Here is a 17,513-nt window from a genome sequence, read left to right as displayed (position 1 = left end):
GCCTGTCCTCCGTCCCCTCGGCCTGTCCTCCGTCCCCTCGGCCTGCCCTCCGTCCCCTCGGCCTGTCCTCCGTCCCCTCGGCCTGTCCTCCGTCCCCTCGGCCTGTCCTCCGTCCCCTCGGCCTGTCCTCCGTCCCCTCGGCCTGTCCTCCGTCCCCTCGGCCTGTCCTCCGTCCCCTCGGCCTGTCCTCCGTCCCCTCGGCCTGTCCTCCGTCCCCTCGGCCTGTCCTCCGTCCCCTCGGCCTGTCCTCCGTCCCCTCGGCCTGTCCTCCGTCCCCTCGGCCTGTCCTCCGTCCCCTCGGCCTGTCCTCCGTCCCCTCGGCCTGCCCTCCGTCCCCTCGGCCTGTCCTCCGTCCCCTCGGCCTGTCCTCCGTCCCCTCGGCCTGCCCTCCGTCCCCTCGGCCTGTCCTCCGTCCCCTCGGCCTGTCCTCCGTCCCCTCGGCCTGTCCTCCGTCCCCTCGGCCTGTCCTCCGTCCCCTCGGCCTGTCCTCCGTCCCCTCGGCCTGCCCTCCGTCCCCTCGGCCTGTCCTCCGTCCCCTCGGCCTGCCCTCCGTCCCCTCGGCCTGTCCTCCGTCCCCTCGGCCTGCCCTCCGTCCCCTCGGCCTGCCCTCCGTCCCCTCGGCCTGCCCTCCGTCCCCTTGGCCTGTCCTCCGTCCCCTCGGCCTGCCCTCCGTCCCCTCGGCCTACCCTCCGTCCCCTCGGCCTGCCCTCCGTCCCTGCCACAAGAGCCAGTATAATAAATATTACACCACCTCCACCAGGGACTAGACACGGCCACATTACCCTGGCCTCAGGCCCCTGGTGGTCCTGGGGTCCTGGGGTCTCCTGGGTGTCCCCTGGGGTCCTCTGGGGTCCCCTGGGGTCCCTGGGGTCCTGGGTCCTGGGGTCCTTGAAGTCCTGGGGTCCCTGGGGTCCTGGGGTCCTGTGGTCTCCTGGGGTCCTGTGGTCCCCTGGGGTCCTGTGGTCTCCTGGGGTCCTGTGGTCCCCTGGGGTCCTGTGGTCTCCTGGGGTCCTGTGGTCCCCTGGGGTCCTGGGGTCCTTGAAGTCCTGGGGTCCCTGGGGTCCTGGGGTCCTGTGGTCTCCTGGCGTCCTGTGGTCCCCTGGGGTCCTGTGGTCTCCTGGGGTCCTGTGGTCCCCTGGGGTCCTGGGGTCCTTGAAGTCCTGGGGTCCCTGGGGTCCTGGGGTCCTGTGGTCTCCTGGGGTCCTGTGGTCCCCTGGGGTCCTGGGGTCCTTGAAGACCTGGGGTCCCTGGGGTCCTGGGGTCCTGTGGTCTCCTGGGGTCCTGTGGTCCCCTGGGGTCCTGGAGTCCTGGGGCCTTAGTCCTGTGTGTGTGTGTGTGATGACCACTAGACCGAAAACATGACATATTTACCAGGGATGAACCCCTTCTCTACCTTAAAAAATGAAATCCCCGGAAAGCCAAATTAACGACCCAGACCATAGAGGGTTCTCGGGTCAGGGCGACACGGGTGATGTACGTCAACACCAAAACTTATTCAAGTATATTACATATACTCATGCTACAGCTCCTATTTGTTTGTGTGTGTGTGTACGCAGCTTGGCACAGTAGACAGCTTTTGTTTCCTGTTAGCACGCCGAGCTTCCCCCACCCTTCTCGTAGCTCCTGGCACAGCCCATCCTCTCCAGCGTTCGCTACGTCACTAAACTGATGTGCTAAATGGAAATCTAACTTATTTTATGTATGTGTGTGTGTGTGTTGGGGCGGGGGGGGGGGGGGGGGGGTGGGGGGGTACCGAGACCTGAACGGCCTTGATGTATACCTGAGACCCCGTCAGTAGCTCACGAGCTGCGGTAGTGTGAGGGTGTGTACCGCGCGCTCTTCCCTCGGACCCGTGCCTGAACTCTTTGGTGCCGCCGGTGAGTGGAAGGTGACGCAAGTGGTCGTGGTGGATATGTCACGAAAAAGAGAACAAAAACTATCTCGTTTTTATAAGTGTTTTCAAATTTTATTTGAAGGGATATAACTAAATGTTTGTTTTTCGTTAGAAAGACTTAACCCACGAGAACCTAAGAGAAAAAGAAAAGCGAAACGAAACCAAAATTGCCTTTTTTTAATGTGAATTTGGCGGCCATAGCCTCAGTAATTTCCAAAGCATTACACTTTTAATTTCGTATCTGTCATGACGGCACTGGAACTAACCACTGCGCCACGCGACGATTTCAAGCCTATGCCTTCCTTCTGTCCTTCCTAAACCTCCAGAAAAGAAATATATATATACTTGAAAGGAAACATCAAAATATATAATTTCACACATATATGAGAGAGACACAAGATGGCTGAAGATTAAGGACTTCCACGGGCCTAAGGCTGCAGTTTCCCACGATAAGATGAGGAAGGTTCTGTTAGACAGGTTCATTATCTTGTTAGCAAGGAGGGCTTAAATGTCGTCAACTGGATTTATTTTGTGAACTTGGCGAAGTTTGATAAGTTTTGGCGATCTGCAGCAGCTGCAGCGTTAAGTTCAGCTACGTTTCATATTCTCCTGCGAGCAGCTAGGTTTGATCTTTTATTGAAGCTGTATCTATATTGAAGGTTTGTTTTATCTTTATTGAAGCGGGGATATATCTTTATTGAAGCACGGTTACATCTTTATTGAAGTTAGGTTAATCTATTCTTCGTTAGAGTGATATCTGGCGTCATTAAAACTTGTTTACATATGCACACATGTACACAGCGGGTGTACATAAGTTCCCCCGCTGGCTTCCTCCCACCACTCTCTAGCCCGTGCAGGTGTGATGACAGGTGTGCTCTTGTCGGCCAGGTACAGGTGTGTACCGCAGGTGCTGGCAATTTATAAACATGAGGCTTGATGGAGAGTTTTTTTTTACGGGCTATTCATGCCCGTGCCACCTTTTAGGTGGCTTAATCTTTATCACTCAACCGGTGGAGAGTTACTCACGTGTAGGTGACTTAGGCTGAGTTAGTGCTCCTTATAAGGTGCACTAACCCAACATTATATATATATTGTGTGTTTTGGATAAGATCTGCACTTATATTGGTGGGCTGGAGCAGCAGGGTTGATGTGAGCTGACAGTCGTGTCTTGGTGTTGAAGATGCGCTTCGGCTATATCTAATCTTCTGTGGTGGTTGTATCTGTTGATTATTAGTGTGTTGCAGGTCAGGACATCTCCGGTGATGGTCTGGCTGACGGCAGCAATCATGTGACCTTTCACAGACCTTTGTTAATGGTGCCCTGCCCGGATGATGGTTCTTCTGCTGCCACTGCTAATGATACTTGTGCCACTTCGAATAATAATTACACACACACAACTTTGTGTATGTGTGTGTGTGTGTGTGTGTGTGTGTGTGTGTGTGTGTGTGTGTGTGTGTGTGTGTGTGTGTAGGGTCAAAGCAGACAAAATGTTTCCGACTATTTAGTGGAACCGGAAACGAGTCGCGCTCTACTTCCTCTACTCTGTCCTGTCTCTTTGTGTAATGTTTTGGTAATGTCTGTACTTAGTTGTGCCTGCCTGCGGGGGTTGAGCTTTGGCTCTTTGGTCCCGCCTCTCCAGTGATAGTTACTGCGAGTCTGTTTCTCCTCCTCGGACTCACTATAGCCCGTGCTGCTTACAACTTTGTTGACCCGAGTGGCTGCATCTAAAACAACAACAACAACAACCTAGGACATCCCAATAATGGAGATCAGTTGGGATTGTATTCGGGTCTCCGGACCCTCCAGGAGCAGTGCCGACTTGACCATGATGAGCTTAAGAACTACCCTAACCTAACTGTACAGAACTTACCTGCAGCTTGGGAAGCACTTTGATTATGTTAGCGATTATAGTCATCTTGTACATGTTTAGTACATGTTACTGTCGTCATGTGTACTATATAAGCAGGAGGATGGTTTGTATGTGTCTATCTTGAGGTTATCTTGAGAAGATTTCGGGGCTTTTTTTTTTAGTGTCCCCGCGGCCCGGTCCTCGACCAGGCCGCCACCCCCAGGAAGCAGCCCGTGACAGCTGACTAACACCCAGGTACCTATTTTACTGCTAGGTAACAGGGGCATAGGGTGAAAGAAACTCTGCCCATTGTTTCTCGCCGGCGCCTGGGATCGAACCCAGGACCACTGGATCACAAGTCCAGCGTGCTGTCCGCTCGGCCGACCGGCTCCCTTTCTACACTTAGGTTATTTACTAACCTAAGTGTAGGTTATTTGCTAAGTGCTTTTCAGCAGTTAGCAAGTCTGTTGCAGATTGTTGACCAGACCACACACTAGAAAGTGAAGGGACGACGACGTTTCGGTCCGTCCTGGACCATTCTCAAGTCGCTCATCGTCTGCATGATGAAGATTGTGGCAGTGGTTGAAGCAGCCTGGCAGGTGATGGCAAGGGGACATCAACAAGGATGAACTGTATTGTTGCTAATATCCTCCTCCTTATCCAGTCTTAATCCACTTTCCTCACTTACTCCTCCTGGAGCACTTGGCTCCTACTTTACCTGACAACCACTTAACACGCCTGGTCTCCGATGTTACTTATAATGGTTATTGAGACACAAGTCTTCACTTACCAGCGGGGGCTGGCTGCCGCCGGGGCGACCACTGCATCACCCCGCCACCACCTCCCACCACATGGACGGGGAGCCAGGCGGGCGGGGTGAGGGAGGCAGGGCCAGGCAGGCCGGAAGGGTGAGGGAGGCAGGGCCAGGCAGGCCGGAAGGGTGAGGGAGGCAGGGCCAGGCAGGCCGGAAGGGAGGGTGAGGGAGGCAGGGCCAGGCAGGCCGGAAGGGTGAGGGAGGCAGGGCCAGGCAGGCCAGAAGGGTGAGGGAGGCAGGGCCAGGCAGGCCGGAAGGGAGGGTGAGGGAGGCAGGGCCAGGCAGGCCGGAAGGGTGAGGGAGGCAGGGCCAGGCAGGCCAGAAGGGTGAGGGAGGCAGGGCCAGGCAGGCCGGAAGGGAGGGTGAGGGAGGCAGGGCCAGGCAGGCCGGAAGGGAGGGTGAGGGAGGCAGGGCCAGGCAGGCCGGAAGGGTGAGGGAGGCAGGGCCAGGCAGGCCGGAAGGGTGAGGGAGGCAGGGCCAGGCAGGCCGGAAGGGTGAGGGAGGTAGGGCCAGGCAGGCCGGAAGGGTGAGGGAGGCAGGGCCAGGCAGGCCGGAAGGGTGAGGGAGGCAGGGCCAGGCAGGCCGGAAGGGTGAGGGAGGCAGGGCCAGGCAGGCCGGAAGGGTGAGGGAGGCAGGCCAGAAGGGTGAGGGAGGCAGGGCCAGGCAGGCCAGAAGGGTGAGGGAGGCAGGGCCAGGCATGCCAGAAGGGTGAGGGAGGCAGGGCCAGGCATGCCAGAAGGGTGAGGGAGGCAGGGCCAGGCAGGCCAGAAGGGTGAGGGAGGCAGGGCCAGGCAGGCCAGAAGGGTGAGGGAGGCAGGGCCAGGCAGGGCGGGTATGGTGGGACAGGGGGAAGGGAAGGGAAGGGAAGGGGGAAGGGGAGGGAGAAGTATATCCTTCAAGCCATCTTCAACGATGAAAGAAATCGACCAACTGGGGACCACCTTCCCTCCGCAGCTGGGTAAGACTTGCGTCCCAGAAATCCTCATCCCTAATCCTGTAGAATTACAGATGTTCGTAAAAAGAACGAAGAACTGATGTTTAAAGGTCTATATAACCTCCGTCACACTACCTAACTGACCAGCCAGCAAGTATATTTCAACTCTCCAAGATTAAAGTCAACTCTCTGTGTATATTCACCGAAACATACACGTGTCGGTGTATTTGTTGGGTATCATGCGAGCGTCTGTGTACCTGGAGGTCACGATCAAGCGAGCGTCCTGCACAGTCAGACGAGCCCCTGACGTTCGTGAGCAGAGCTTCGTGAACGGCTCTATGCCTCTGCTCGTCAGCCCTCCCCCATCCGGGACATAAACTGTGAAATATTACCCCACATTCAGCCATAAACTACATATTTCCATTTCCTCTGGTGTTTTCAATAAATTTTCCTGGAGACTATACCTCAAAACTGCTCATATTTTTGTTGCCATTATAATGGCTTGTGTAGGAATGAGTTTAGTGTATCGTGAGGAAGGGCGCCGAGTGATACACATCTGGCAACACCGCGGGAGGTGAGGTGTGTCGTCCAGTTCTCACTCATTAATCGTTCGTGAGTATCGGCTTTGAATCATGCTTAATCCGCACTATTTCTTGAGGCCCCAGACGGGGGTGACTGATGATCTCAAGACGGTGTAGTTACCGTGAGCTGTGAGGGAGCTTGTGTAGTGTGAACCACAGGGCGGGGAGGCTCGGCTAGTCATCGTTCATCCCAGTGAACAGTGAAGGTAATTTGCGGTAATTTGGATTGGATGTAAATCAATTGAAGGATTGTGTTCTGTGGGGGGGGGGAAATGCCGGACACCAGCCGCAAATGACCCGAAGGAATGTAAGGAAATACTCATACCCAGTACGGGTGGTCAACAAGTGGAATGCAATGTTACCTAGCAGTATATAGGTACCTGGGAGTTAGTCAGCTGTCACGGGCTGCTTCCTGGGGGTGGAGGCCTGGTCGAGGACCGGGCCGCGGGGACACTAAAGCCCCGAAATCATCTCAAGATAACCTTAAGATAGGTACTCTCTCTCCCCTTCCTCTTTCTCTCTCCTTTGCTCTCTCTTCCTTCCTACACCTCTTCTCCCTCTCTTCCTCTCCCTTCCTATCCCCCCCTCTCCCTCTCTACCCCTCCCTCTCCCAGTTATCTCTAGAAGGGTGAAGGCGCTGACGCGTGTCCTGTGAGAAGGTTAACTGGGCGGTCATTCTCCTGTTGATAAGATAAGAGAGGGAGATACGACACGCCTAGTGAGGGGAGAGTGTCGGAGGTGAGACGTCGTAGATAGTGGGATAGGAGAGATAGCAAAGAGAATAGGGGGCGGTCAATGGTATTTTTGGTGCTAGTGTCAGGGTTAACTAACTTAGGGTCCTCCAGTCAGGGGCCCGCACCCCTAGACAGGGGCAGGGTACACCCCCCCCCCAGAAAAAAAAGAGAATGGGAAAACGAGAGAAGCCACAGAAATTGGGTCTGGAGGGAGTGGGAGGGGTGAATCCCTCCCTTTCTCTCTCTCTTTTCCTACCCCCTTTACCTCACCTCCCTTCCCCCCCCGTCTGTCTGTCTCTCCCCTCCCACTATGAGGCCACACAAGTAACTGCTTAGTTAACTCCTCTTCCCTACTCCCCCCACTCCCCCCAGCCCACGAGCCCCCTTCCCCCAGCCCACCAGCGTTTGCCCCCCCTATCCACGTCATCCAGTCTCCCCCCCCCCTCTCAACACTCAAGCCTTTACCCTTCCCCCAGCACTCAAACCCCTTCCCCCAGCACTCAAACCCCTTCCCCCAGCACTCAAACCCCCTTCCCCCAGCACTCAAACCCCTTCCCCCAGCACTCAAACCCCTTCCCCCAGCACACAAACCCCTTCCCCCAGCACACAAACCCCTTCCCCCAGCACTCAAACCCCCTTCCCCCAGCACTCAAACCCCTTCCCCCAGCACTCAAACCCCCTTCCCCCAGCACTCAAACCCCTTCCCCCAGCACTCAAACCCCTTCCCCCAGCACTCAAACCCCTTCCCTCAGCACTCAAACCCCCTTCCCCCAGCACTCAAACCCCTTCCCCCAGCACTCAAACCCCCTTCCCCCAGCACTCAAACCCCTTCCCCCAGCACTCAAACCCCTTCCCCCAGCACTCAAACCCCCTTCCCCCAGCACTCAAACCCCTTCCCCCAGCACTCAAACCCCTTCCCCCAGCACTCAAACCCCTTCCCCCAGCACTCAAACCCCCTTCCCCCAGCACTCAAACCCCTTCCCCCAGCACACAAACCCCTTCCCCCAGCACTCAAACCCCCTTCCCCCAGCACTCAAACCCCTTCCCCCAGCACTCAAACCCCTTCCCCCAGCACTCAAACCCCTTCCCCCAGCACTCAAACCCCTTCCCCCAGCACTCAAACCCCTTCCCCCAGCACTCAAACCCCTTCCCCCAGCACACAAACCCCTTCCCCCAGCACTCAAACCCCCTTCCCCCAGCACTCAAACCCCTTCCCCCAGCACTCAAACCCCTTCCCCCAGCACTCAAACCCCTTCCCCCAGCACTCAAACCCCCTTCCCCCAGCACTCAAACCCCTTCCCTCAGCCAAACCCCTTCCCCCAGCACTCAAACCCCTTCCCCCAGCACTCAAACCCCTTCCCCCAGCACTCAAACCCCCTTCCCCCAGCACTCAAACCCCTTCCCTCAGCCAAACCCCAAACCCCTTATTATTATTATTATTATTATAATGACATTAGTATACCTTCAATTTACCCTTATAAATTAGCGTCACTCACCAATTTCCGTGTAATAACACCTTCTTACTCACCACAACTAGCGAATGAGAACCCCCGAGTCTGGAAAACTGGGTTCCTATTGGGCACTCGCCACACACATCGCAGATTCGTGAATAACTGCCGGGGGTTATAAAGAGGCCAATGAGAAGCCGCGCTCTCATAAAACTCGATTCCCATTGGGGAATTGTTTGAATATCGTAGCTATACGAGAGCGACTGCGGAAGACAAAATTGCCAATGAGAACGTTGGGCTCAATAATACTCGCTTTTTATTGGGCGTTTGTCATATAAACATCACAGGTGTAGGAACCTGCTGGAGGACGCCACGGAGCAAATGAGAACCAACTCTCTCGTAAAGCTCAATTCCCATTGGGGAATGCGCCATGTAAACATCGTGGCTCGCGTAATCAGGACCGAAAGTAAATCGGCCAATGAGAAAGCGCCTACCACTAAAACACACCTTTTTGTTGGCTAAGTCGGCTGGCCGGGGTTTCAGGAATTACCTAATAACATAATTGCTTTTTTGACAACTAAAGTTCTTAACAGAAGTATTTAACGTAAGAAAGAGGGAATAGGAGGAAATACGAGAAGGGAAGAATAAGAAGAAGATGACGAAGAGAGGTACAAATAAAGACTAGTAAAAGAAGCAGTTCATAGATAAAATATAATTAAAAGCGAAAATTGACATTTTCGGGAAGGGTTGAAATTTCTTCACCCACGTACTTCAAATATACATAATAGCTAACCTAACTTAGCACCTAGCCTAACTCTACATAACTGTACATAAAACTTTAATGAGTAATAAGAATAATTTATATTTGAGAACAAAGCTATTTTTAATAAATAGTACGTTAAAATTGATGAATTCGTCTTAGGGGTCGGTCGCTGCTTTAACGAGCCTGGCCTGAGGAAGCAACCCGTCCTCGACTCAAGTCCATTCTATCCAGCGGTCGACCCCACAGACGCATTCATAAATTTTAACATGCTGTTCATTCAAAACGGGAATTTTCTCAAATATAAATTAATATTATATTAGCATATTGTGTATATATAGGCATAAGTTAGGTCAGGTGTTTAGGTTCTGTTGGCGATTGTTTGTATTTGTAGTACGTGGGTGAAGCATTTACAGCGTTGTGGTTCCAACAAAATTCGCCAGTTTTTTTTTTTTTTTTCTTTTTTGCAGGGATAATCCTGCGCGGGCCCTAAGCCTCTGGCTGGCCCACTAAGTGTTGCTTGTTTCTGTTTTACTTGGGCGGAGTGTGAGTATTTATGACTCGTATGGTCGCTTCAGTAAGATTTTGCCATATGTGTTTAACAACTTCCTCTGCTCTGTTGAATCTAAGTTGAAATCTTAATGGGTTTGTAACTGTGCACTGTGTTAGATAATGTTCCAGTGGTCTGTCGGGCATGTCTCCACAGTGTTGACATTTCCTCTCATCTTCCGGAACCTGTAAGCCTATTTCCCATGCACATGGGTATCCAAGCCTGATGCGATGTAAGTGCACTTCTGTTGTTCTACTGCTCCCTTTCATCAAACTAAGTGGTTCGTAGTTGGTTGAATTCTTGTACCAACCCGCAGATCCTGATGTTGCAACTGCTGTGTTGTGGTCACTGTACATCTTTTGCATTGCTCTGTTTCGAATTACTTTCTTCATCTGGGATAGACTCTGTGGCATGTAAATGTCTACATTTCTTCTCTTAGTTGCAAGTTTTGCAGCTTTGTCTGCAATGTCATTTCCTATTATTCCCACATGACTTGGCACCCAGTTGATAAGTACCCGTCGGCCTTGTCGTTTGAGTGTTTGCATGAATGATATGACATTTGTGATCAGATGGATGTTATCACATATGTGTTCTTGTTGCAAGGTTTCAATGGCGATTCTCGAATCTGTATGTATGATAACATGTTGTCGGTGTTCAGCAAGAGCATGTTCCAAAGCCTTTTGAATGGCTAGCATCTCTGTTTGTAAAGTCGAACACCCATTTGAGAGCCTCCAACTATTTACAGAGTTTCCTGCTTTAACCGCAGCTTCGGTTTCTTGTCCCTGCTGGTCTACTGATCCATCTGTGAAGTAAGTGAAGCTGTCGGATGCCATGTTTGCTTCTATATGCATCTGTGCAATGTTATGTAGCAGATGAGGATTTGTCCGGTTCTTCTTTCCTTCAAGAGAATTCGCCAGTGAAGCACTTGTTCCGGAAGTGTTCGAACGTCAACAGTTGTGAGTCGTGTGTAAACTGTTTTTCAGTCATAAACAGCGGGGGGGGGGGGGGGGGGGGAGGGGTTTGGCGGGTGCATGGAATCACTTTTGGGACTTTGTTTGGAGGCCGGGCTGGAACCCAACTGTGCCACTGAGACCCTAATATCCAAATCTAATCACAATTTATTGTTCATTCTTCATGATAAAATAGCAGTATTGCCGTGTAAGGTCAAGCGTGTAGAGCTATCGTGTCTGCTGGCTGCTCAGTAACAAATGTGGAATAATTGGTTAGTGGTGAAACATTGAAAATGGAACATTTTGGTTCACTCCGCTAGCTTGATTTTTTACACTAACCTTAAAAAAAAGTATTTTAGAACCCTCGAAAATATACACACAATATACACTCTGAAATTCGAGCGAACATACGCTCGACAAATGCACATCGTGATTTCAAGACCTTCGCCCATTTCTTTGTTTTCGTTGCTTTATTTCATTATTTAATATAGTTTTTTCTTATATCGTAACTTAAATATATTTTTTATATTGATGAACGTCTTTATTGTATATTTCAGAGAGGTTATAAGTCCTGAGTAATGGTGGCGGGGTGACGCGTGACTTATCTTCCAGAACTGACCCGCCAACCTTCATTCCACTCTCATATAATTTTACAATTCCTCTTCCTGTTTGTCCTGCCCGCGGCCTTGCCACCCTAGATCTCGGATACCACTCAAGTGCTTTGTCTTTGGCGAACTGAGAAACGTTGATATAGTGTTTTTTTTTATATATTTATTTTCGAGGCAAAAGAAGTGTTGACAGTCCGTGACCTATCTCCCGGCCAGACATTTCAGCCATTATGCCCGGGAATTGTGGCTTGGGCAGGGCAGTAGAGGCGTGTGGTATAAGGGAGCGAGGGTTCTCCATGTGACCCGGAAAATGCATTCCAATCTGGACATGCTGAAGGTGAAATATAATATGCTTGAATAGCATTAGTAGAGATAATTAGAAACAGAAAAAGACGGAACTATTTTTTGTGTGGCAGCCATGACTCCGCCATTGTTACATTCCCGTCGTCGGCAAACTTTGGCCTCCTCCGCCCGCCACATCTACGCCGCCTTCGTCCGTACTCGCCCCTTCGCCCACCAGAATCCCCGCACGTCCGTAACGACGCCCACGCCCACGCCGGGAATATGGGGCGACTGTGGGCGTGGCCTGGGCGTGCTTGTGTACCGCAGTGTGGGGCTGTGGGCGGTGCTGGGCGTGACCTACGTCGTGGGCATCGTGGCTGGACCCATAGCGGGTCCCGCTGTGTCCTCCTCTCTTCTGGTCGCCGCCGTCACCTCACTCCTCACAGGTTAGTGGACACGGGGTTTGTTAGACGGCTGCGACGTCGCTCATTGGTTAGTGGACACGGGGTTTGTTAGACGGCTGCGACGTCGCTCATTGGTTAGTGGACACGGGGTTTGTTAGACGGCTGCGACGTCACTGATTGGTTAGTGGACACGGGGTTTGTTAGACCGCTGCGACGTCACTGATTGGTTAGTGGACACGGGGTTTGTTAGACCGCTGCGACGTCACTGATTGGTTAGTGGACACGGGGTTTGTTAGACGGCTGCAACGTCACTCATTGGTTAGTGCACACGGGGTTTGTTAGACGGCTGCGACGTCACTCATTGGTTAGTGGACACGGGGTTTGTTAGACGGCTGCGACGTCACTCATTGGTTAGTGGACACGGGGTTTGTTAGACGGCTGCGACGTCACTCATTGGTTAATGGACACGGGGTTTGTTAGACGACTGCGACGTCACTCATTGGTTAGTGGACACGGGCTTGGTGAGTCCTGTATGACGTCAGTCCTTACAAGATGGTGAAGTAGCGATTGATTACACAGCAGTGACGTCAGTCCTCACAGGTCAGAGGTCATGCGATTGGTCAGTCGGCCACGAGGTTATGTTTGAAGTTTACTTTCAAGTTTTAATTGGTTAGTCGTCGCCTGCATTACTGTTTACAGGTGAGCGCTTCTCTCTCATTGGCTACATTACTCTGACGTCACCTTTTCATAAGACTGAGAATTAAACACAGGTCTACACACACCATCTTGAGATGATTCTGGGGCTTTAGTGTCCCCGCGGCCCGGTCCTCGACCAGGCCTCCACCCCCAGGAAGCAGCCCGTGACAGCTGACTAACTCCCAGATAACTATTTACTGCTAGGTAACAGGGGCATCAGGGTGAAAGGAACTCTGCCCATTGTTTCTCGCCGGCGCCCGGGATTGAACTCGTGAGCACAGGATCACGCGTCCAGTGTGATGTCCGCTCAGCCACCGGCACCATGAAAAGTGTAGTTGCACATCTTGACGCTTTCTTTTGGCATTTCATTGTAAATGTCTTCAACATTATGATGTGTAGAACTTCATTATATCGAAGCATTCCTACTATTTTAAAAAGTTTTTAATTGGGCAGTATTCTGGAACTTTATTTCTCAAGTTCTTCACATCCGTCCTTCATTCCCCGAGTCCGATATTCCCTTTAAGTGTCCCTCTATGTCCCTCATGTCCCTCAGGGACCCCTCATTCCCCTGCAACATATCCAAAAATAACCTTTAATCACCACCTATTTTTGTTAGTCAGGTCAAGTCGTCATTTCAGCAACAATTTCCCTCCCAAAGCTTCTCGTCTCGTGTAAACGAGACGAGAAACCTTGAAGGTCAGGTCAGGTCAGGTCAGGTCAGGTCAGGTCGAACTTGGTCATGTCAAGTCTGGTTTGACGTTCTAAGATGAGCCAGGTCAGGTCAAGGCAGGTCAGTATATATTTCTATCTCTGTGAGGATATCGTAATATCACAGGATTATTACATTGGTTCCAGGAGGCCTATTGCCTAATCTTAGGCAGATCGTATTTTTACCCAAATATTTCTTCCCCATAGTAGGGAAGGTTGGCTGTAATGAAGATGGTTACAGGGAGGAAGATGGTATTCCTTCACATATACATATAGGCACCGGTATTTTGATCAATTAATAATGTTCACACACATCTCATTTTGATCTCTCCACTCACTCTTTCGTCCACTCACACTCGTCCCTTCACACTATTTCACTCGCTGTTCTACCCATTACCGCTCGACGGTCAGAGACGAAACTGTGTGACAGGGAGGGCCAAATAAAGCGTAAACAGGAGTGGAGAGGGAGAGCAGAGGTCGTTGTTTGCCTGCTAACTGCCTTGTTAGTCTGCAAGGTTGTTTTTATGTCTGCTTAATGTTCAATTATGGCTCAAGGTTGTGTTTGGCATGGAAATGTCAGCAGAGGGTGAGGTCAGGAATGTCGTGGGAGGTCTGTTGGAAACCTTATTTTGGTTGAAAATAATTTTGGTTGTAAAAAAGATTTTGTTTACAAAAATCAGTATTGTACCTCATTTATTTTGGTTGGAGAGAGAGAGAGAGAGAGAGAGAGAGAGAGAGAGAGAGAGAGAGAGAGAGAGAGAGTGAGTGAGTTTCTCATTAACACATCATCTTTGGGGTAAGTTGAAGGAAGAGGGGGAGGAAGAAGAGAATGGGAGGGATATGAGAGAGAAGGGCAATATAGAGGGGAATGAGAGTGGAAAGTTGAAGGGAGTTAGCATGAGAAAGGGGGGGAAGGGGATGTGGAGGGAAAGAGGGATTTGGGTTAATGCAATCACTGACCTTGAAGAATAACCAGCTTATGCTGTCGGGGGAGGTCTGTTGGAAACCGTATTTTGGTTGAAAATAATTTTGGTTGTAAGCAGATTTTGTTTACAAAAAAATCAGTATTATGCCTCATTTTGGTTGGCAAACCTGCTTTGTTTGTAAATCCAGTGATCGTGTCGTTTGTGGTTATCATGATGGGAGATGGAGGGTGCCACCTGGCACTCTAACACTGCCACAAACACGAGTTTGTGCCAGTGCCACCTGATCCCTTGGTTGCAAGAGGGCCTTCACTTGACCATCGGTTCAGCTCTTACTAACACCACTCTGGCATCTGGTGCCGCGGTTATCAGTCACAAAAGATTGATTGGTTGATGATTAAACCACCCAAGAGGTGGCACGCGCATGAATAGCCCGTAATCAATCACATAGGTTATCAAATTTTTTGACAGCGAATCGTCGTAAGACACTGAAACACGGCGGGCGAGGTCCGTAGACTTTACATCCACAGATAGCAGCCAAGTCAGTATGTATCGAGGGTGAGGTTGGACTAGACTTAGATATCTCCATCTCTGTTGTTAAGACTATATTGATTTGAAGGTTGTGGTCTGATAGGAGAAAACTCACAGACTCTGAAAGCGTTAGCATGGAAAAGTTGTGACCTGGTTAGCTCTGAAGCCACTTTATATGGCTAACGGTTCACGTCTGACAGTGTGGTAAGTGCCAGGGTCGGGCTGGGCTTCCGTTACCTGTGGCGGCTGACTGACAGGGCGGGCGAGAAAGATATATAATAACATGAAAAGGTGGACAAAACTAATTAAATTGACAATGATATATTATGACGTGTAAAGCTGAGGAACTTGATGTATGAAACTCATTGTAGTTTAAAAGTTAAATAAAAAAACACTAATAACTGTAACACAACAGGAGAAATATTTAATGGAAAATAAATAATTCTACATTATTATTTTGAGGAGGAAGTTCTGAACCACATTAATGCGAGCTTTTTCATATATTTTCAAACAAAGACCTGAAAATGTAGAACATGGAAATTGACCGAGTAATGACACCCTGAACAAGTAGACTGTGATGTCCTGAAGCAGCTCTCCGACACCCCCCCCCCACCCCAACTCCTCACAGGTAGGGACAAACAGGCTCAAATAACCTATGTCTTCAGAGTAGACAGATTACATTTCCAACAGTCTCCTTGAACAAAATACAATCGATATGCTAAAAATTACTCAATTTACACTTCAAATCATGCTGCGTCAGGTCACCGAATATAATTCATTCCAGTTCTGTGTCGTCCGTATTACCACAGCGACGCCCGGTCATATTTTTAAGTCCACTGCGGGCTCACCATAGCCCGTGCTACTTGGAACTTTTTGTTCCAAGTAGCGAATTTTAAACAAGAAGCCCGGTCATAAAAATGGCTATTGGATTTTACCTTCCCTCGGAACACCTTCCTATTTCATCAAAACCACATTCCTAGCTCTCATATGTTCCTTCTACTTCCATATTTACTCTCTACTCTTCACATATGCATCTCGAAAAAGGCTTGCATTTAATTATATATATACATTATACTTTCATTGTATTGTAAGTGGCAGTCATTATAGCTGCAGGTGATGGGTAGCTCTCAGTCCTGACCTCTCACACATTATAAAATGTTCAGTCATTCGACCACTTGAAAAACCTGCGGGAATGAGGTACCCGGAGTTTTGAAATCACTTTATAAACTCTTAGTGTTGTTGAGGATATCCCGGTAATGCAGCCAGTGCCGGCAAGTGCCTACCAGATACTACCAGATCCTGCCAGCGCCTGCCAGTGACCATGGCTGACTAACCATCGTACCAGATCGAGATCTTGACATCCAGCAGCTAGCTCTTGACACCAGCCATATACAGACAGCGTCTTGGCCGGCCTGGTCTACAAAACGACAGATCTTGGCTGTTGTACGACTGGGTGTTCGTCCTCTGGAACGGATGTAATGTAGCAGTTGAACAGTGTTGCAGAACCTCCCGGTTTTCTAGTCGTTATGGAAGGTACCCCAAGGGCCTTCTATAATTCCACTCCCCTACCTAAATGGGCCGTTCCACGCTAGCCAGGGTCCCCGTCATTGGCTAACCGTGCATTGTCTCGCTGGTTCGTTAGTGCTTTCCAGCGTCGGATGACTTCCAGGACGCTGCTTCTCTCCAGAAGTGGTGTAAGGCGCCACGGGCGTCGCCACCACCTTCCCTGAACTAGGGATGTCTCTCGGGACTCTGCCCAATCGTTCTGACCTCGGATGTCGACTTTTCGTACTATGAAATGAAATTGCTACACCCTATGTAGACAAATGTATCATGTAAGATCAGCATAGTAGTTTATAGAGGCACAGTTGGTCCCTCTCTACTCTCTCTCTCTCTCTCTCTCTCTCTCTCTCTCTCTCTCTCTCTCTCTCTCTCTCTCTCTCTCTCTCTCTCTCTCTCTCTCTCTCTCTCTCTCTCTCTCTCTCTCACCTCCTCCCATGCAAGAAGTGGAACCTTGACAATAACCTGAGCCTGGCCACGCCCACGCTGACTCACCTGCTGTGGGAGGACATTGCTATGGGGGGCTGTCTAGGGTGTCTATGGGGGAGGGGAAAGGGGAAGTGGGGTGAGGGTACGACCTGGCCTTCATACCCCCATGAGGGGAGCCCAAGATATCCCCCCCCCCCATGAGGCTAGGAGGCTAGGCAGGTTAACAGGTCATGAGGCTAGGAGGAGGTTTCAGTCCACCGTGATTCAACATCGACAGCTCATTGATTCTCTCTGAAGTTTCGGTTGCTCTTGCTTGCCTGAAAGGTCTCCAGAATCGATTGCTCGTGCAGTAGCCTATTCTTCTATTCCCTTCTTCAGCCGTTTCTCTCGTCTCAGCTACGACAAAATGTAACCACGTAAGTAAATATATTTCAAACATCATCCCAACAAACCAATTTTTGTTTTTAGAAACTAAAATTTTTCTTAGAAACTTTTTAAATTTTTTTGGTTTGAAACATATAATTTGAATATTTGTTGTAACGACATTTAAACCGTCGCGGGTTATTTTGATGAATTTGACGTTAAAAGACGTTACGTTGACAGACGTCATTTGATTTTGTCTATCGTCTCGCCAATCAATTCTGGATAATGCTCTGGAATTTATGTTCGCTTGACGCAAAACTAGAATCTCGTGAGGAACTTGCGTGACGCGCACACATCCTGTTTCATTTTGTTCAACCTTAGTTGTTAATTTGTGAGTTCCTTGAACAGTTCTCTTGTGTTAATATGAAGGCACGTGGGGGTAGATTACCTTTATTTTAGGGGGGGGTCAGATTAAGTGTAATTACACCTTGTTCA

At 50.2% G+C, this 17,513-nt stretch overlaps 1 protein-coding gene across 1 annotated transcript in view; it reads left to right on the top strand.

The window, feature by feature from the left end:
- The first annotated feature begins 1,793 nt into the window (after window positions 1–1,793).
- LOC123773921 (cationic amino acid transporter 4) overlaps window positions 1,794–17,513 on the top strand; it is a 53,834-nt gene continuing 38,114 nt past the window's right edge. Inside the window, exons 1-2 of the mRNA XM_045767893.2 lie at window positions 1,794–1,877; window positions 11,072–11,850. Of these exons, the coding sequence (XP_045623849.1) occupies window positions 11,541–11,850 (310 nt within the window). The 5' untranslated portion in view covers window positions 1,794–1,877; window positions 11,072–11,540. The remainder of the gene's footprint in view (window positions 1,878–11,071; window positions 11,851–17,513) is intronic.

Source organism: Procambarus clarkii, chromosome 91 (genome assembly GCF_040958095.1).
Source record: "Procambarus clarkii isolate CNS0578487 chromosome 91, FALCON_Pclarkii_2.0, whole genome shotgun sequence".
Classification (NCBI taxonomy): Eukaryota; Metazoa; Arthropoda; class Malacostraca; order Decapoda; family Cambaridae; genus Procambarus; species Procambarus clarkii.
The sequence above is the reverse complement of the archived record's forward strand: the minus strand, read 5'-3'. Positions and strand labels throughout refer to the sequence as shown.